This window comes from Tetrao urogallus (genome assembly GCF_951394365.1).
Source record: "Tetrao urogallus genome assembly, chromosome: 6".
NCBI classification, from domain to species: Eukaryota; Metazoa; Chordata; class Aves; order Galliformes; family Phasianidae; genus Tetrao; species Tetrao urogallus.
This window is the reverse complement of record NC_136819.1, coordinates 46,507,594-46,528,658: the sequence shown is the minus strand read 5'-3', so window position 1 is coordinate 46,528,658 and position 21,065 is coordinate 46,507,594. Positions and strand designations below refer to the sequence as shown.

At 41.1% G+C, this 21,065-nt stretch overlaps 1 protein-coding gene across 1 annotated transcript in view; it reads right to left on the bottom strand.

Moving 5' to 3' along the window:
* LOC306947418 (uncharacterized protein C14orf132) overlaps nt 1-12,094 on the bottom strand; it is a gene marked incomplete at both ends in the record, with an annotated part of 29,595 nt that extends 17,501 nt beyond the window's left edge. Inside the window, one exon of the mRNA XM_079536729.1 lies at nt 12,068-12,094. Coding sequence (XP_079392855.1) covers nt 12,068-12,094 — 27 coding nt within the window. The remainder of the gene's footprint in view (nt 1-12,067) is intronic.
* Nucleotides 12,095-21,065: the final 8,971 nt, after the last annotated feature.

Genomic DNA, 21,065 nt, shown 5'->3' with positions numbered 1-21,065 from the left:
ATATAAGCTTGAGTATTTGTTTCATGGTTATCCAAGAGAAAACATTTATGCTTTCAAATGTTGTTTTTCCCCACTTCCTCTCTCCCCCCAGTGTTTTCAAGCAAAAGAGGAAAGTAATCTCCCATTGTTATTTCTTTAGACATCCACTCAAATATGAATTCACTCAGCCCTTTTGCAGGAAATACCACTAGTCCATGTGTGAGGTAATCATCACTTCAGAACTGGTAATAAAACCAGGGAATAAAAAGGCAGCAGTGAACAAGAGTTGCTATGTACCTGTATTTGGAGAGCCAAATCCTCACAGAGGAGAAACATGTGCTTTCACTGCATAGGGATGCAGCCTTTATGTCGACTCTTAAGTTAATAGAGAGAAAAGACAGGCCTTAGGTCAAGCACTAGGTTGTAAATTGCACAGGAAGTGCTGTCAGAGCTATTTTCCTTGTGTTTTTGTATTTTTCAAATGACCAACTTTCAAAACAAATTGCTAATCATGCAACTGCACAAACAAACCAAGTTTGTTTATCCTCATGTCAGTGAGCAAGGAGCTGTAAAAAGGTGTGACAGCTGCAGCATCTCCTCTGTTGTCACTGCTCTGCTCCTCCTGTGAGACAGGCAGGGAATGGGATGACTACCAGGGCTGACAGCAGTGTAGTACGATCCTCAGGCAAAGAGCTATACACAAGCTGTATTACTCTTAAACATCCGTCAAAATGAGCACTCAGAGATGCTGCTTGTTTAAATGGGGAAGAGAATACCCTATTCTGCAGCTGGACAGGCCTTTGCTGAAATAGTGCAGGCTGACAAGCTGAGGTTTCCAACTTTAAAATCACCTGCTAGATTCACTTTGAAGGACACAACACCATAATTAAAACACAAGAAAATCACAGTTTGAGAGTCAGAAGTCTAGTTAGGCAAGGCTGCAAACTTCATCCAAACTGAGAACTCCAGGGATGCGCTGAGTTTTATTTGGAGGGCCACCTGACTGCAGATCTGGCTAAAGAAGAAATTGCTTCTTTTGCCTGTCACTCACAGAGAGTTTAAGCTTCCTTGTTGAGAAAGCCCCAATTTGTGAATCTGCACTGATGAAGATTTTTATTTCCTTCATGATGTCACAGCAGTCCGTTTCCAGTCATGCCTCACCCAAAGTAAAGTTGCTTACCAAATCATCACTTATATAATAGAGCTACAGAGATCTCTGGAATAATGCACCCATACCCTAGATGTTACATGTCTCTTTTAAAACAAACAGAAAAATCCAACATCATGGATATGGTGGAGTCCAGTTGAATCCAACATAATATATGTGGAAAACAAATTCCACATCTTTTGTAGCAATTTAAAAAAAAAACAAAACAAAACCAACTAATAAAAAAATGTATTCGTATAGATAAAATGATATTATTGCTTGAACAAAATGAACCCAAATGTAAAAACATGTAATTGGCTTTCTAATAGCAAACATCAAACAGCTGAGACAAAACAGCTTTCACTGACACCTATTTATTCTCTAGAGGTGAATTTAAGCTTTTTAATAATGTAGGTATCATTTCTTAAGCCAGAACTTTCAGAAATACAAACTGGCTCTCACAGACTGGCTAGCATTCTCTGCATCAATTCAAATAATACCATGCTGCACACTCAAGATGAAGACCAGAATTAGGCCCAGGATACCTTTGCTGGCTATCTCCTATTTCCCTTTAGTTCAGTATTCTCTGTGCCATACAGTGGTACCTGAAGGTTTTGTGGAACAGCAACAGATTACTGGTACTGTGGCTTATATCAGCATGTTGCCTTCTGCCTTGCCTGTGCTCTCCTCTGCCTTTTCTGTACTGTGCAGACCAGAGGTTGTGAGACAAATATTTCTGAGGTAGGACTGTTTATTTTATCATCCAAATGCTAATTTTTAAAACAGCGTTAAGAGTATTACGTACTTTGAGCAAGAGATGCACTATGAAAACCAGCCATGCTGAAAATTATAGCTGCTTGGGTAAAGATTACGTGTGAAAGTACAAAGCACAGTTGTAAGAGAAGTCAGGAGTTTTCTCACACTTGATAAGATTACAGGAGAAATGAGTTGCAAAACAACATTGGAGAACAAGTGAAAGCAAGCACAGCAATTCAGTTTCTGCTGCTTCCATTTCATGTGTTCAAGAGTCATCAGGGAATAAAACATCTGCCACCTTGACAATGACTTGGTTCAGGACCTCCCTGCCTGGCCCATCTGCACAGTATGCTCAGTCAGATGTTTCAAAGACCAGCAACAAAGGAACCATTTCACAGCATGAATCCTGCTACAGAGCAGCACTGCACTTTGAAATGCTGGTGAAACTGGAGAGCAAGAAAAAAATGCACTGGCAAGCAGAGACAAGTAACCTGAAGGGAGTGTAGGGATGCTGCTACACTGTGTAGGGATGAGGTTGGGAAAGCCAGGGTCCAGGGTAGGGTCAAGAGGTGCAAAGAACAATAAATGCTTCTATAGGTACATCAACTGGAAAAGGAAGGCGTACCACTCTTGTGCGCAATGTAGGCAGACTGGTTACCACAGATAAGGAGAAGACTGAAGCACCCAAAAACATTTTTGCCTCAGTCTTCACTAGTGACTGCTCTACACAGAACCCTTGAGTGGATGAAGGTGGGATTGGGGGGGGGGGGGGGGGGGGGGGAAATGCCCCTCCTGCTGGTTCATGACTGCCTGAGGAACCTGAACATCCTTAAGTCTATGAGTTCCAATGAGATGCATCCCAGAGTCCTGAGTGAATTGGTTGACATAGTTGTCAAGCCACCCTCAATGATATTTGAGAAATCATGGTGGCTAGCTGAAGTCTCTGATGAGTGGAATAAAGGCAGTGTCACACTCATTTCCACTCAAGAAGGGTAGAAAGGAACTGCACTTCCATGGAACTGCTGATCTGTCAGCCTCACGTCTGTGCCAGCTAAGATCATGGAGCAAATCCTCCTGGAAGCTATGTTAAGGCATACAAAAAAGAGGGAGGTGATAGGAGACAACCAGCATGGCAACACTGAGTACAATTCCTTCCTGACCAACCTAAGTGGCCTTCTATGATGGCCCAACTCAGTTCCACTTTCACCTTTGATGAGCAATACATTATAAACATACATCTTTTCTGTACCAATTTACTAGGCTGATCAATCTCCAGATCTGCAAGTACCTGCTAATATAGAGTACAGAAACAGGAGTATGAGGTTTATCCAGAATCACATGCTGAACAAATACTATTGTTAGGACAACAGATTTTGACATCTAGAGCTCATTACTCTACACATATAGTGGAATTAGTTCTGCTCAAATTTAAACTGTTTCCTCTATCGTTCTGTAGACAATTTTTTTCACGTTTATTTTTGCTCGCTTGGTGTTTGTTTTTTTCCTGTCAATTCAAAGAGCTCTAGAAACACAGGATGAAATTGGATATATCCAATCTTGTGTAAACGATCGCTATCTTTTAGAGCCACACAAATCCTTGTTAAGGTATGATAACATGCCCCTACACAAGGGAAATTTTTTTTTTGTGCTCACTTTTTTAAACAAACATTTATATCATTGAAGGATTTGAACTTCAGTTGGTGCTACTACAGCAGCCGAGATAATTTATAAAAGGCAGGCATAGGGGATAGGGGAGGTGCAGAAAGAAGATACTCAAGAAGGACAGAAGACGATTTGGATGGAAATTTTTATGAAAGAACAGGTGTGAGAATATCCAAACCAAATAAATAAATAAAATTACATGGTGTGTCGAGCAGGGGAAGAAAGAGAGAATAGAAAGGAACAACCTGATCTATTTTCAGAGTCGCTCACCTTCAAAGAAAAACTGTTATGATACCTCCGAATGCTCTGGCAGTTACTGCACATCATCGAAGCATTTAATTATGTACTTCTTTTAGTAAAAGTGTAGATCAGAGGATTACTCACATACTTTAAATATACACTTAAAAGAATGCTGAGAGAATTTGTGTGATCTACTGCTTCAAGTCCTTGTGTTCAACTGCATTTTCAGAAATTCTTCAAAAATTATGTATTTTGATACATTTTGTTCCTTCTTTGTTCAGCTGTTATTTTTCCTCTCTCTGCACGCACCTCAATACACACACACACACACACACACACACACACACACACAACATCAGCTGAATGGACATGGCTGTCTCTTCTGCTTCCATGCAGTAGCTCCATGGATTTGGGAGCTTCTAATTAGTCCCAGCACAATTTCCCATCTTTTGAAAAATGCTCATCCAGTTGATTTGACAGGAAAAAAAAAAAAAACAAAAAACAACACCATAGTGGAAGCTGGTGATAGAATTTTTTTTTCCTGTTTTAACTATGCACAGCTTATCCCTAGACTGTTCCCTGTCACCTAATGCTTGAAAGGTTTATAAGCAAAACAGCAGCAAACAGAACTAGTTGAGGTTAAAAGCTTAATTTTTTAAAATTTATTTTAAAAAATCACTTCCACGCTAGAGATAATCTGTGAAACAAGAAGAATTGGCCTCATACCCAAGTCTGTCTCCCAAAGCCTTCTGCAAGGAGGTGTTGAGCTTCTCAGAAGCGACTGTAACAATAATGGTTTCTAATTAGCTGCCACTTGGCAGGTTTTGGTTCTGGCAGCTTCCAGGTATGTGGAATTGAGCTCTTAGAATAGAAAGACTAAAGATTCAGCCTAAGAGTACAAGTGCTGCAAGAACTTGAAAGTGCGATGTGAGCGTGCAAGCCTGCAAGAGAAAGGGTGGCCAGTGACCACAGCTAGGACCAGCTCTGGCTGCCCCATACACACAGCCTGAATGTGTTTGTAGAGAGCTACCTTGGATCTGGTGATGTCTTGCTTAATTCTTTCAAAGCTGTAAGCATTTAATTCAGTAAATGTTCATGGTTCTTGGCATCATGGAGTATTTTCCTGTTTAAACGCTCAGTGTAGAGACAAATAGTGCTCACTCCTGTACTAGAGAGTACAGGAGAGCACAGCCTGGACAGCACATTCTGCACCGTCAAAATACATGGCAAGGAGGTCTGATACTTTGTTCTGACCCCTTTTTTATCCTAGTACTAACAGTTTATATGTGCAGTGTCAGCAGTGTGTTTGCCAGTGGCTTCCACCACGCTGAAACTGCTGCTGCTCCACTGTAACAGAGCAACTCCTGACTCATCCCCAGGCACAAGAAGCAGATGAAGCCACTGATGAGTGATGACTGCCTTCAGTTCACACCAGTTTTCACTGACCTTCCTTTTACATTTGAGTATTTGCTGGGAAAAAAAAAGCTCAGAATAGCAGAGAGCCATCACTATTTCTAAACAAACCTTTAAAAACCATCACCCTGTGAAGAGTGGAAAAGGTTAAAACTCATCCAGGCTAGGATATGACACACTCATCAAGCCAAGGAGCCTACCAAAACAACAGACAGGACTCCAATAGACCTCACTAGCATAGGGAGATAATGCAATTCATGACAGAAAATACATAAAGGAAAGCAAGTCCCAGCAGATAGATGCAGCAAGCTAATGGAGCTGGTCACTGCTGACCAGCTGACTGGGTTATTGTTCAAATTTTCTGCTATCCACATCAATGCATTTCATTTGAAAACACTAATATTTTCTCACCAATGCATCAGGCTGCTCTACTAAATCCCATGCAACCCTTTGACTCATTTGGAGATTTTTGGACTTAGCTTCTGCCTGTTAGCAGAACAAGATTAAAGTTAAATGGTGAAACTTAATGGCCACCATCCATGCCATTTCCAACAAAATGTAAAACAGAACCTTCCCCTCGTTTGCAGGTCATTAACAAATTCATAAATTCAATTTATAATATATATATTTATGTATCTCCAGTCTAGATTTTCCAGTCTATGGGCCCAACACCACTGCGCTACCCACTTAAGTTCAGCTCTCACCAAGTCTGCCAAGAGCATCGCTGCCCAGTGTACCAGAGTTGCATCCTTTCTTCTAAAGAAATACCAGACACCTAAACAAGCAAGATGTCTGACATGAATGTAGCACTGCTTCAGCCCTAATTTCTCTTACCTGCCATCTGCAGCTATCTGTTGTGTACAATAGGACCCCAGCTGCTGCTGCAGTCAACTATGTTGTTGATGCTGGTTCAGCTTTGTAATGCATGTGAATGTGTTCATTTGCAGTCATCTTACAAGTCTGCTTTTTGCACTCAGCACAGATGGAAGTGTCTGAGACTTGCGCCCTTTGTGAATCATTTAGCCCATATCCACTGAAAATTGAGTCAATTGATACAAACAAACAAAACTAAAATTAAAAACACTTTATAGAATTAGTCTCACAGTTAATCGGCACTTGAAACACATTATTTTCAGTCTCTCCTCAACCCTCCTTATAAAGCATGTACATAGACTGTACAAATGAAAACACAAGCAGTTTCCTCCTTTCCCTTCCCTGCCATTTTTCCTGCCACATCTCCTAAGAGAAACTGGAAAAAATCAATGGAATTACAGTCAAACCAAAACATAGCTGTTTCTGAATTAAAAAAAAAAAAAAAAAAAAAAAAAAAAGACCACCAAAAGGTCTCCTCCTGCTCTTCAAAGAGCTGTTCCTATGAAATGCAAAGCATTCTCACCCTGTCAGCTCCAGGCTTTGGGATATGACCTTTTAAGTAAGTGGACATTTCTGCTGACATTACTGGAACAGCATACACGTGCTCCGAGTGCAATAAGTGCTTAAGTGTTTTGTTGGATTGGAATCACTGGTTTTAGCATCTCTGACAGCAATTAAGGCCTGAAACAGCGGCCTCTCCCAGAGCACAGTATCCACGCTTGACCAAATCAGTTAGCCCAAATCTCTTCAGAACTTTCAAAAGCTTTGTTGGCACAGAATTTTCTGCTACAGAAGACTTGGAAATGGAGTGTGCACTGTCACTGGAGTGATAAGAAATATGCAGGGATTCCTCATTCCCCAGTCCTCCCAAAAATGATCTAATGTGGGTGCACCAAGCAGTTTGCAGAAAGACTTCTCCAGAAAACGTTTCTCATCTCAACTGATGATGACATCCTGGATGAGGACAGTATTGATTTTCATACATAGAATAACATTTTGCAACATCTGGATTATTCAGCTGGTCTCCATGTGGGTACCATACCACAGCAAGGCACTGAAGTTTAACTTCAAGCACCTGAGACACCTTCAGTTAAACTCTGATTTGCTCTTTCAGCTTTCTAATGTCTGATTTCTATTTACAATAAGGCAAGACAATCTGGAGGAATTAGAGTGACAAAGAAATTCCCCTTAACCTCTGGAAGGAAGCAGAGCTGGTAGAGTAACAGTTAGTACCCTACTATTCAGTACATAAGCAACCACTGAACTGTAAAAGAATGCCCACATATTCCTAGCTAGCATAATTAGCATTTGATTCTACAGGCCAAAGAGTTTTTGTCTCACAGACTTGATTATAATCTTAGTCCTGCTTTTGACAAGGAAAGGTTAAATCACAATTTGCCACATGATTTGCCTTAGAGTTTTGTGGGATTTTTTTTGGCAAGCACAATTTTTAAAGAAAAAAGTAAAATAAAACCAGCGTGTCTGCCTAAGCTTGCATCAGTGGTGTTAAAGCTTCCAAATCGGCACAGATTTTCAAAGCACAAACACAACCCAAAGGTCTGATGGTCTCTGCAGTTAGCTTTCACAGAAAATAAATGTGTACACAGGCACACACACAGAGGCTTTTGTTGAGCAGCTAGCCTGGGATCTGTTTTAAGGCAGTGGAAATAACCTACCAAACCTACAAATCTAAGTTCTTTTGGGTTTAATATCTTCAGAATACTTTGCTGAGAGCACACAGCTAATAAAATCTTTGAATGCCTTGACCCTCGAGACAGAAAATACATTAAGAGAGAAGTTGGAAAACAGATGTGGAATTATTCTGGGCTCTGGATCCTCTATTCTGTACAGCAGACTACAGCAAGTCCTAATTGTGCCTCTTCTTGCATCCAGAAATCTCATTAGAAAGGAATTAAGGGGAGCAGCAGTTATGTCTCAGATGTCTGGAGATGCAGCAGCTCTGTTCACCCAGATGATTAGATTTCCCAAAATGCCAAGCAAACCCTCCACACACATACACCAATTTTGCAGCATAGACTTGAGCAGTCTGTATCTTTGGGAAAATATGAATAGTAAATCAAACTCATCTTAAACAAACAGTTTACTATGGGTATTCCAGTGCTTTCCAGAAGTTACACAGCTCATAACAACATACTTTTAATATACAGGCATGACAGCCTCAGACTTCTCATGCTGATAAGGGCATAGGCAGCTACAGTGCTTCTTCAAGGTACACCAAGACCCACTGCCCTGTTTTGGGGAAAACAGCAGACCTGAACTACTGCCAAAACAATGAAAGAGACACAGTGACTGGAATTGATCAGACCTGAAATAGCAGGAGAGTGATACAGAACACAAAACCAATGAAGTCTAAGTTCTCTTTATTACATGGCCTTGTTTTCTGTACCAAGTTTGTTCATGTTTCTCTAACTCCTTAAATAGACCAGAGTCATGCTTTCTAAAATTGTCTATGGTTAAAAAATCCTCAACACCATAATAGGAATTCAAGATAAAAAAAAATAAATCTCACTTTTCTTCACTGAAATTAAACACAGAGTTCTATTTACCATATTTCAGATCCCCAGTTTTAAAAGAGCTCCTGAACACAAACATAAATACACAAACTGCATGTAAGACAAAAACAATTTCACAGAATTGAGCATGTTCTCAAAGCTCTTGTTTTTCTCTGTTCCGTATGTAAAAGAAAAGATCATTTATATGATAACTACAGCAGTGTTTTTACTACATGTACATATACCCCACTATAAAGATATTGCAAGTTGAAGTCTATTTTGCATTCTCAGTATGAAACAAAAAACACAGAGGTCATTTAAGGGAAAGGTAAATTGCAAACACAAATCCTGAAGAACAGATAACTGCTATTATGACTGCAGGTGCTGTTCAGCTAATATCGATTTGTATCGTACTGAGGACTATGACATCATTTTTTCCTCTGTAGCTTCCCACTGCATGCCTCTATTTTTCACATTGAATAGATGTTCTAGCCCTGCTCACAATGTTATTAACTCTGATACAATTTTTACTATTAGCTTCCCCAGCGGAAATGCTTTAGCCTGTTCTTAGGCATAAGATGAGGGAGGGGAACAAGTTGCCACCAAGCATCTGATAGCAAAACCCAGACCCCTGCTTTGCTGCTGAACATTTCAACAGCAGAAGCAATGCGCAGCCACCTCTGAAAAGCACTGAATGCTCTTAGCCTGGACACAGTGCTCAAGTCCCCCAAATCAGGCTTCGATGCTGGAAGCTGAAGGCCCTACCTGTAAGAGGCTACTTCTCAGGTTGCCTAGACTACAAGAGCACTCTGAAATCACTTGAAACAAGCCACACACGCACCAGTCATACAGCTCAGCAGCAGCTGAACATCTTTGATGGTATTTTGAGGCACACAGGATTACTTTAATTAAAATCTGGATTCAAAATGAAAAAAAAAATCTTAACTAATAGGTTTCCCCATTAGCACAAGTGACCTGACAGAAATCAATTAGAGCACCTGCAGAGCAGGGAACACTGAAGCCTTCACAGCCCAGTGCTGCTGAGCACACAGATGTGAAAGGGCTTATTTTAACGAGGGATTTGTCAGAGTCAAAAGCTGTTCTTCATTACACACTAATAAATGTACAGCTGAGCTGTTGACATGAGTGCCTGCCTGAGCTGGGCAGCCTAACCTTTGTGCTGTACCTACAGTGCACACATTTGTTAGCATTGCTGCTCTGACAATCTCCAATATTCCACAGCAATTTTTAATAGCAAAATATTATCCTTTCTATGGCATGTAATACATCATTCAGAGGGCACTACATTAATCTTTCTGCTAGCATAAGAAATAGTTTCAGGGCGTCCAAGGCACAAAAGCAACTTACAGGAACGTAGCCTGAAGTGTCCTATAATTCACTTGGGAAGCAAGCAGTGCTTTCTTGCCATTAAGGATCTCAGTTTAGGAACTGCCTATTTTGTCGTGAAGTATTAACCTGACATTCACCAGGTAAAATGCCAGCCCTGCTGAATACCACCAGGACCCTAATGAGTAACAGCAGAGAATCTTTAGGAATGATCAGCCTTCTCCTCTGCTCTCATACATCCTCCACACCAAGGGTCATCTCAGTGGACCATTTCACCAGGAAAGCCACAAAAAGCACTCCAAAAAAGGAGGAAAAGATGCAGCAGAAAAAAGAAAGTGGAAGAACAGTGGCACATCACTTCTAGAAGTGACACTGTGGGTTAAGTGCCTCTGTGATCACAGATGTAGAGCACTGCCTGGATCAGAAAGAGGTTGCAAAAGGCCTAACAGAGGGGAACAGCACAGGGGTAAGAGCAGCATCTACATCATGCAGCAACATAAAAACATTTTCCTTAGTAGTGTCCAGGAAACCCTCTCCTATAATTCTAAGACAGCTACACAAAAACCCCTTGGGAGTATGCCTCTAGACCTCAGCCCAGGCACCTGCTGGGAGAGCCCACAGCTGCCCTGTCTGAGAAAGCCCCCATGTTCACCATAGTAACTGTGAATGGATTATTCTTCGCCACTTGTTGATCAAACAACAACCAACCAGCTTCACAGAATCGGGAAGGCATGGACATAATTGGATAGATACTGTTGCAGTAGCAGTCTCTGTAAGGGCAAGGTGTATTTATACGGGGAACTCACCCTGTGAGGATGAAGCACAGACCAGTGGAACATACAGAACTGGGGTAAAAGATGCATGAAACATGACAACAAGAGTAAAGCAGAGGCTCCAAAGGGTGGTACCAGTCCCAGTTTTGGCACAGTGCACTCCCATCACTGGAACAAGCTGCTGCAGTACTTCACCTCCACTTACAGAATGGGGACACAGGGCCTTGAGGACCAGAAGTCAGATACAGGGAGCTCAGCTAGCAGCAGTACCAACAAGCCTGGTGGGCTCCTGTCTCACCTCTTAACAACGGAGGACATCTTTTGGCAAAAAATTCAAACTTAGATCCAAATAATCCTTGAAAACAATTTCATCCATACATAGAGTTATTCATATGCACAATTTTGTATTTATAGTCACACACTGATAACCAACAATAGAATGGGAGCAGCACAAAACTACACCAGGAGAGGTTCCAACCTGACATTAAGAAAATGCTTATTTGCTATAAGAGTGGTCTAACTCTGGCACACGCTTCTTAGAGAAGTCTGATGGCCCATGGCTGCCAGTGCTTTTGCTTCTGGGCAGTACCCTCAATAATATGCCCTAACTTTTGGTTAACCCTTAAGAGGTCCAGCAGTTGAACTTGATGATAGTTAAAAGTCTCTTCCAGTGGAACTACTCTACTGTAGATAGAAGAAATCATTATGGTAAAACATGAAATGGATGCTCAATATGCGTGATGCTGTCTGTACTGTTTGTCTGTTTAAAAATCTAATTCATTTGGATTCACAAGATGCTTTTTGTCTTTGGGTGCTCTATAGAGCTGAGGCGCTTCTCTTACACTGACCGCCAATATTCACAAACAACCCTTGAGCTGAAGCCCAAACTTAGTCATGACTTGAAACAACTTGGCCACACAGACAGGAGCATCTCTGCATACACCAGGCCAGAATTCGTGCGGCAAAGACAACTCGTACAAACACAGATGCGTGCACAAACGTGGAAGCGAGGAAAAGAACCGAAAAATCAGATCTCCGCTTTCTATTTATAGCCCACAGCAGGAGGCAGGGACGACGCTGCGTTCGCCTCCCTCCCCAGCGTGACGGCAGCGGAGCGGCCCGGGTGATGCGCTCCAGGGCCGGGCGAGGAGCGGTTCTACCGCTGGGCGCTGACACCTGCTGCACCCGGCAACTTCAGAGCCTCCTCTCCCCGATTTCCCCCTCCTTTCTTCTTCGTTTTGTTTTTTTCCCCCTCTGCCACTTTCCCCCTTCCTGACGCGGCGCAGCGACTCATCCCTCGCCTCCCTACGCTCCCGCTACGCCGACACCCCTGGCAAAGGGAGCAGGAGCGGGACTACACCTACCTGCGCGGCCATGAAGGAGAGGTCCATGCTGCTGCTGTCGCTGGAGCTGCTGCCCGAGCTGCCAGAGGTGCTGAGGCTGCTGCCGCCGCTGCTGCCGGGGGCGGGCGGGGCGCGGGGGCGCGGAGCGGGCGCCGCCTCCCCCAGCAGCGGCGGGCGCGGCCGCGGGACCGGCACCGGGACCAGTTCCAGCTCCGGTGGCTCCCGGTTCGACACGGCACGATGCGGCGCGGCACGGCACGCTGCTCCGGCTCCAAGAGGCGGCCCGACCCTGCCGTGGGCTGGGCTGTCCCGCCCACATAGGGCGGGGGGCGCCCGCGGGCAGCGCCCGCGTGGAACACCGCTGTTCTCGGGTCAGGGTGAGTGGGGAACGCCCCTGCTCTGTAGCGTCTTGTTCTTTTCTCTGGTGCTTAGGTGGAATTGCCCTGCAGCTCGTGCACCCCAGTGGATGCCGAGATAGAGAGGACGGGTCGGAGGCACGGCCGGTGCTGGGCAATGCCGGAGAAACGCGCTAGGGAGCAGGTGCAGCACGGCTCTCTCCGCATCTGCTGATCCTTTGCATGATACAAACCCCATGAGATACACTGACTACTATATGCTTGGCTTTTCTTGCCTAGCTAGCAAATCCATCTTTTTTTTTTTTTTAATATATTTTTTTTCTTTTTTTTATATATTCAACACCACTGCTGAAAAGAACTTGTGACACTTTATAGAATCATAGAATCTCCAAAGTTGGAAAAGACCCACAAGATCATCCAGTCCAACTACCACCCATCATCAGTAGCTCTCACTACACCATGTCCCTCAACACAACATCCAAATATTCCTTGAACACCTCCAGGTCGGTTACTCTACCACCCCCCTTGGCAGCCCATTCCACTGCCTGACCACTCTTTCAGAGACATATTATCATTCTCAGATGTTTTCATGACTTATCTGCTACAACTTCATCTGTTAACTTCTCTACTCCTCAGTCCAAAATTTACCATTCAACAATTCATCGCAAATAAATTTGATGCCTTTTGTTGTATTTTCTCCTGTATTTCACAGATACTGCCATTTTGAGTAAAAATTCAGTGAACTCATACATTGGGTGGCGTTGGAAAACCTTTGACACTAACTAGAACAGAAGAATAATAAAAATGGAAATTCTTATGTGCTGAATTTTTTTTTGTTCTGAGATTTTTTTTATTATCTTTCTGTTTTGTGCTGGTTTCATCTCCAAGACTAAACCACTTTGAGTTATCTTTACTACAGCTGAATACCTGAGGGGAGTATGAGTGTAACGTCAATAAAAGAGCTAATTGGAGGCTCAGCTTTGCTGTGGGGCTTTAAAATATAGAGGAATAAAATAGCACATGCATCTGTACTGTGAACTGTGTGCTCTTGGGTTGGTATAACGCTGGGCTGTTGCAGCAGGTGGTGGTGAAAGGAAGCTCAGCTGCTTTACATCAGTGCTTTACTTGATTGACTGCTAGAGCACCTGCCAAGAATGCTTTTATGTCAAGAGGCCCATTAACTCTAACGAGTAAAATCCAAAAGAGACAGTGCCACTTTATGAATTTTTAAACTCAGTTCTCTAAATAATGAAATCATCTATTTGTGGATTTTCTCCAAAATTTTGAAAGAATGTTGGTATATGCATCAGAAGCCATAAAGTAAATTCAAAATCATTTTAGTCCTTATCATCCACATAAATTTTACATGTGATGTGTCTCTGCATGATGAAAGCAGCCAAGGCTGCCTGCATTTGCAGCACCAGTTTTAGTATCATTCCATTAGAAAAACAAAATAATTGAGGTTTTAAAGTTCCAAATACTTCTACATTTGGTTATTTTTGGGGGGAATAAAACAGACAAATCTGGAAAGGAGCTTAGTCTAGTCCATGCACTTGCTTAAAATATAGCCAGTTATATCTGTGGTCCTCCAAACAAGAAAATCTCTTCTTGAAAGCATTCTGTGAAGAAAACTTCATTCTCTGCCAGGCAACACATAGCCTTACTCCACTGGCCATTTCCTAAGGCTGTGTCTACCTGTGACACGGAGAGGAGTATTTTCTCTGGGACAACTGCTTGCCTTCTGAGGCTATTGATGAGCACTGTATTTGTCTTTGTCTGATATTATGATGTCTTGTCCATCTCCTAAAAACACTTAATGAGGATTGCTGGTGGCAAGAAGATTGTTCAGTCAGATTTTCAAGTATTTTACTGTGATGTTCAACAGGTTCAGACAACTAAGTCATCCCCAAGAGGTTCCTAAGTACGTAACAACAAAAGATTCTTGCCCTTAGCTGGCCTTTTAGTGGGTGATGGCTCATCATCGCTTTAGATTTCTTGGCATCAGTTTTTCAATAATTTTGCCTTTCCGTTGAGAAAACAACCCACGCTTACAGTAGTCTATTAATATACTTCTGTACAATTATCTTTTCAGTCTTGGTATTTCAAATATTGATTTCCTCTTCCTTGTCTCATGTAGTTGCTTACTTCAGGAACACATTACAGAGAGATCAGTGGAGGAAAATAAATGTGAATTTTTCATGTTTTAAGTTTTAATTTCCATGCTGACTTCTTTGGGGAAAAAAATCTGTAAAAAAATGGAGTTAGTGAAAGCAAGGATCAAACAGAGGAGAGTAAACAGCTGATTTCAGTTTCTATGGCACAAGCTTACATAGTAATATGGAAAATCTCTGGTTGTTGTGGATACAGAGAAATTCCTATTAGGTTAGAGAAAGAGGCATTTATTATACAGCAACACTGGAAAGTGGTACCCATCATCATGTCTTTATACTTTTATTGATAATATAGATAGAAGGTGATGATATCTGTTAAGCACCCAGAGACTTCAGATAAAGTGACAGATAATAAAGTCATGCTAAGGCTTACTGCATACATCAGCTGCTCTGCTTGTGGTCTAACCATGAGCATCCATAAAGTCCAATGCTGGATTCATCTAGATGCCACTAGTAAGTTCTTCTATAAAGCAAGTATTTTAGACCATCTCTCTTCCAGTAGTGCTGATGGAGAATTTAAATTGAGATCTGGCAGCTGTGTTGTCAACCTTTTGTTACAGCTTTCCCGTCAAAACTATCTAGAACACTTAAATAGATTATATCATCATTTGCTGTTGTTGTGGACAAACACAATAGCTGACAGCTAAAACTGCAAATACAGTTGTATAACATTACTCTTAAAAACAAGCTAAGGTTGCCTAATATCCTATTTAATTAGCTTTAAAGCTGTTTTCTAAAAAGACCACATTTTCATTACAGCAGAACATGACTCCATTAGAGAATAGCTTGGTTTTTCAGTTTTCCTGGGGCATAGTAGGAAATCCTCTGTTGCTCTGAATGTGTGCATAAGCTCTGCCTTTGCTTCGCAAAACAAACTTAACAAAACATGACAATTGAATCTTGCAGCTGAAGAGGGTTTTAAAGATTTGTATCTGTACAGCCCTATTTACCATATGTTGTATTTTGCTACCTAAGACAACACAATACCAATTTTTAGGTTTATATTATTTAAATGCAAAATGTATATAGAGAGGATTAACTTCCACTATGGGAAAGAGTATTATGTTGGCTTCTTGGTGAATTTTCAGTGTATGTAAATGCTATTTTTACTGAACTACAATATTAACCTACTGCTGCCTTATTGCAGCAGGTTACAGTCACACAAGGCAATTAATTCTCTTAATGAAGAGTCAGCCAGTGACACGTGGTATCCCATCTGGAGACAGCGCACATTATCTCTGGCAGACCCCAGCTGTTCAAGTTAACATAAAGGAGGCCAAGGATGCTGAATTTTTCATCTATAGTCTGCTTGAAATCCCTCCAGAACCATTTGACTTATTTCTCTCTGTTCATTCAGAAATCAAATGATTAATCAGAAAATAGATTAATTTTTGTAACAGTGTTATGTTCTTCAACAACAACCACCACCACCAACAGCATCAACTGTAAATTAACATCATGCAGCCCTTGTCTTTCAAGCTGCTACTTTCCCTGAGTGGAATCCAAGCACCTTCCCAGGTCTATAGAGAACTTGCTGAAGACAATCTTCAAAATGTCAAACTAGGCATAAAGCTGGTTAGAACTGGCCATTAATAAAGAGTAAGTACAGATTATGTGCTTAAAAAAATACTTCTTTCTAAAACACCAGGCCGTGAATCCATGTTGCAGATCCCCTGTCTCCACATCCAGTTGCCTGTCACTAGAGAGGATAACCACAACTTTTCTTTCATGAAGATAATGTGTGAGTACTGGTCCATTTTATAATCTGCTGGAAGAGGTTCCCTATTTAAAATAATAGGATGAAGGATAAAGACAGGAGAGGGAAACTAACTATCAAGTGACCTTACCAAGACCAAGATGGACCAAACAGGCCGTGTTTGCCAGAGTAATGTATTCTAGCCTGTGAGCAGGGAGAAGACCTGCTCTTCAAACCAGTGTAAAGGCAGTTATCTCTGCAGAAGGATGTGTAAATCAATGAGTGAGGAAGAAAAAACTTAGAATCTTCTTGTAGATCAATGTTTAAGTCAATCCAATGTGAGAAAAGCAGACAGAGTCCCAGATCCTACTGGCAAGATGTCTGACCTGACAAATAAAAAAAACCACGTATTTATTTTTAATATCTTTATTTTTTTAAGGCTGAAGCAACCCCTGTAATTTCTCAAAGTATCTCAGTAATCATAAGAGAATAGGCAACATTGCCCATTATATTTGGTGTGGGATACGCCCCTTTTTATGCATCTGAACTTCCACTTTAGCTATTGTATACTGAAGGCCTCACTCATACGTAATTGTCTGATGAAATAAATTACAGTCAAATAATTTAACAAAAAAAATTGTTTGTAACTTTGTGTGTGAGTCCCAAATCCCAACAGTTGCCCACTCAAGAATAATAATAGTCAGCTGTTACTCTCAAATTACTTGTGGGCACAATATTCCTCCCAGAAGAGTTTTGGATTTAAAACACTCCTGAAAACAGTATCATTAACAGAGATATGAGCTGTAATAGTGCTCAAATTCTCAACAATTCAAGCTTCATGTAAAATTTAGCTCTAATGGGCAAGAATACTCCTAAGATCCAAGAGATTTGCTCTTGTACTGCTGGTGTTGCAGAATTACAAGCTAACAGTCCACATCATGATGGCACAGGGGAGCAATGCAGAGGAAACTGAATGTAGAGAGAGAAAACAAAAAAGAAAGCCTTCAATTACATTCTAGCTCCTGGTCTCCGCTGTGGGACAAACAGGCTCTCAGCCCTGCAGGAATCAGCACTCCCAAGGAATCCCTGCTATACCCTTGGCTAATGTAAGTCTTAAAGGTATTGACAGTTCTCTTGTTGTCTCATTTATGTGATCTGAAAATGCAACTGAAGCAGCTAAGAAATCTAACTAAGAAACTAAGAAATCCAACTGGTCATACTAACTATCTTTATCAACCTATTCTCTCCCCTGAGTCTCATGTGTGACCTCCCATAAGAAGGATGGAGCAGCATCGTTGGCAGAAGGCATTCTCAACCTTGAAAGAAATAGATAGAAGAGCTGGGAGGAAGAAGTGAGAAATCAGTAGGTAGGGGGAGGGGTAGTTACTTAGCCTCAATGGAGATACACATATTTCTAGGGATTCAAATCTCTCTCTTACAGCCCCGGCTCTGACAATTTGTTGTACTAATGGGTAGGTTAGAACACAAGAGAGATAATGTAGCCTCTCTTCCTAATTACAGTATTTTGGTGTGGAATCATTTTTCTTAGAGATTTTCTGTTCAGGTAATGGCTAAAAATTAATTTATTTCATGTTAGAGAGCAAAGTCATTTGTTACAGATCTGGCAGTAATTTAAGAGGAAGGAAAAACAAGAAAATGATACATACTTGTGCATTATTAAAAGCTTACAAAGAGAATTATCATAACGTGAATTCTGTTCTGAGCATGAAAAGTAAGCACATATAGAGAACCATAATCACCTTCCTGAAAAACCTACTGACTGCAAATTTGTTGACATAATACTAGGATACTGGTAAAAGTGTTGGAAGGGGGCATATGGCCTTGAGAACAAGAATTTCTTGGTTGTAGCCAGACTCTGTAGGGAATAGCTTGCAAAAGAGATACTCCTGTGAACCTGTTAACCTATCAGCTTTCATTTTAGATGATAATTCAAGATCCAGAAGAAGACAAAGTGGCAAAAATCCCTCAGTGCCACATCTACTCTATTCTTGAACACTTCCAGGAAGGGTGATTCCACCATCTCCCTGGGCAACCTGTTTGAATGCCTCACTGCTCTTTCTAAGACAAAATTTTTCCTAATATCCAACCTGAACCTCCCATGGTGCAAATTGAGGCCACCTCTCGTCCTACCATTGTTATCAGGGAGAAGGAGGTGATCTCACTTTGCCACAGTCTCTTCTCAGGCAGTGGTAGAAAGTGGTAAGATACATAAAAAAACTGAAGAAGGCAATCAAAGTTTAAACACATAGCAACAGAAGTTAGGATCAGCTTTCTAACTGCCCAGTAAGGCAATACTGACAAATTAAACAGAGAGGATGTAGGATTGGCCTCTTGAAAGGCTTTTGTATATGGGTTAGACAAGCATCTTTTGGGGTGGTCTATGTAAACTTATCCACATTTCAAAGGCTTAGTGTACAAGTCTCGATGCAGCCATGCTTATCTCGTTAGCTGATACATCAATCTCTCCCATGGTGGGGTGGAATTCAGCCTCTGTCACTGGATCAAGAAAAAAAACAACAACACCAAAAAGCAACCAAAACAATAACCACACAATTTGATGGCTTTGGAGTGGGAAATATTAGCTGGCAATAAGCCCTGCCTAATTTGATGTTTTTTTTTTCTCTTGCTCTTACTTACAACATTTCCTTGGGGAAATGCTGGAGCCAGAGCCAAGGCAGACTCATGGCAGGACTGCAAATGATTGCCACAGAGGCAGGAATCAAAAACCAGCAGCTAAGAGGTACAGTCTGCCTTCTGACAACTTCATCTTGGGAAGGCTTGTAGAGAAATAGAAAAAAGCTACTCATTCATCTCATACAGAGCAACCCCACTGTCTCTCGTTACTTGAAAGAGCACACTGATGAAACACTCAAATTGAATTTCACTGTTTCTGTCACCTGGTAGTTTTCTAATGCACCAGGTAGTCCCTGATACTCAGAACTGAGCTGAATTTGGGTGATCAGCAACCATTTAACTTTGCTTATTAGTGAGTCAAAGCAAATGAAGATGTCTTCCCAAGTAACGTACCATGTGTTTAATGTGACAGCACCTGAAAAATCAAATTTCTCTCTTTAAAATATGCAAGGAGCTTTTAAATGCAGGAGAGAACATTACTAAGTGGACATTAGCACGGTGTACTACTGCTACTACTGAAACGTTCATTGTGCATTCCACTCTGGCATGATCTACACTCTCTACAATCAAAGGCTATCACAAGAAGATCTTGCTTTTGATCTCTGCATTTTTTTGTCTTCTCCTTATCTCAAAACATTCCACAAAATAAAAATTATATCAGAAAGAAGTCATCTGACCGTCATGGCCACTCTACATCAGAAATAATCATGCAAAGCAAAATAACAACCTGATGTCTCCATGCAGAGGCTTTGATGGACCACACCTAAGGTGCCAGACAAGATTGAGAGAGGGAAAGCTCTGCCACAGTAATGCTGGAAGGGTCTCAGCACTGTAAGAGTTTTAGAAACAGAAATGTTAGTCACATTTTTTCCTTGTTTTAAAATGAAAATAAAGAAAATGAGACCTTCTCATGTGTAAAATGTGATAAATGCCTCATTTACTGAAGATCCAATTAGTATTCCTGACACGTCAATACCTCCCACTGCATTTTATGAGTGAGACACTTCAGTACTAGTACGTCTAAGTAATACAAAGTAACCTGCTCACAAAGCAGACATCACTTTTTCCTCCTTCCCACCTGTCAGTGCTTTTGTCCAGCTTCATTTATTTTAATTAAAGGACTGCAAAAGCAATATAGGGAAATGCAAGCGACCTGCAGGATCCTATAGTGGAATCCACAACAGATGCTTCTAGAGTGGGTGTCAAGATTTTCTCTTCCTTGCTGATGAGGAAAGCTACTAATATGATAAGGATTACACTTTGTTTGATGAATAGGAGAATTTGTTAATGGGTTCCCCTTTCTCTGTTCTCTTGGATATGAAGAAATTAATGCTAACCAGCTAGAAACACTGGCAATACATTTCTGCAGCAGTGCAACAAAAATCTTCCTTACAACATGGCAGAGTTGACAGGGATGAATGTGAAAAAGCCAAATCATTCTGAAGACATTGACCAAAACAAATGGACCAGAGTGACGCTTTTCTGGCTGCGGTCAACTGCAGAACACAAGCAGAGGCCATGTCTGCTTCTGGATGAGTTGTCCCTCATCCCATCTGTACGAAGACATAGGCTATATACTGACACGTGGTTTTGGGGACAGCAATCAATAGCAAATGTTCTGAGCCTGAGCTATGCCACTGCTACAATTTCAAAGACATAGTGAGATAGAGCATAGATGTTACCAGATGGAGAACAACAGAGGCATGCCTTTCTGATGGCATATCTCAGAGTTTTCTGTTTTATAAAAGATTTTAATATATTTTATCCTTTTATTTTCTTGCTGTGTTTTTTCTTTAATAATGTGATGGATTTAATGTGAACAATTAGATTTTGACTGGTGTTACAAGAAGTGCCCTGGCTCATTACAAGTATTTTATGAATCTAAAATATTGCATGAGTGTCACATTCTATAACTGTCATTCAGAGACATAATTACAGCATAGCCCATAGTTCTTATTTTTCTAGTCTGTGCCTGTTTTAGTAAGTATGGCAATAATCGTTCATGCTGTTTAGTATCTTAAAATGCATTTTCTGCTCTATTAAAAACTACCAATAAAACTATTATTACGTTTTTGCTTATGGTAGAGATTCTGTTTTCTCAAGACTTAGGTAACTAAGGAGGTTTACTGTCCAGAGTTTGT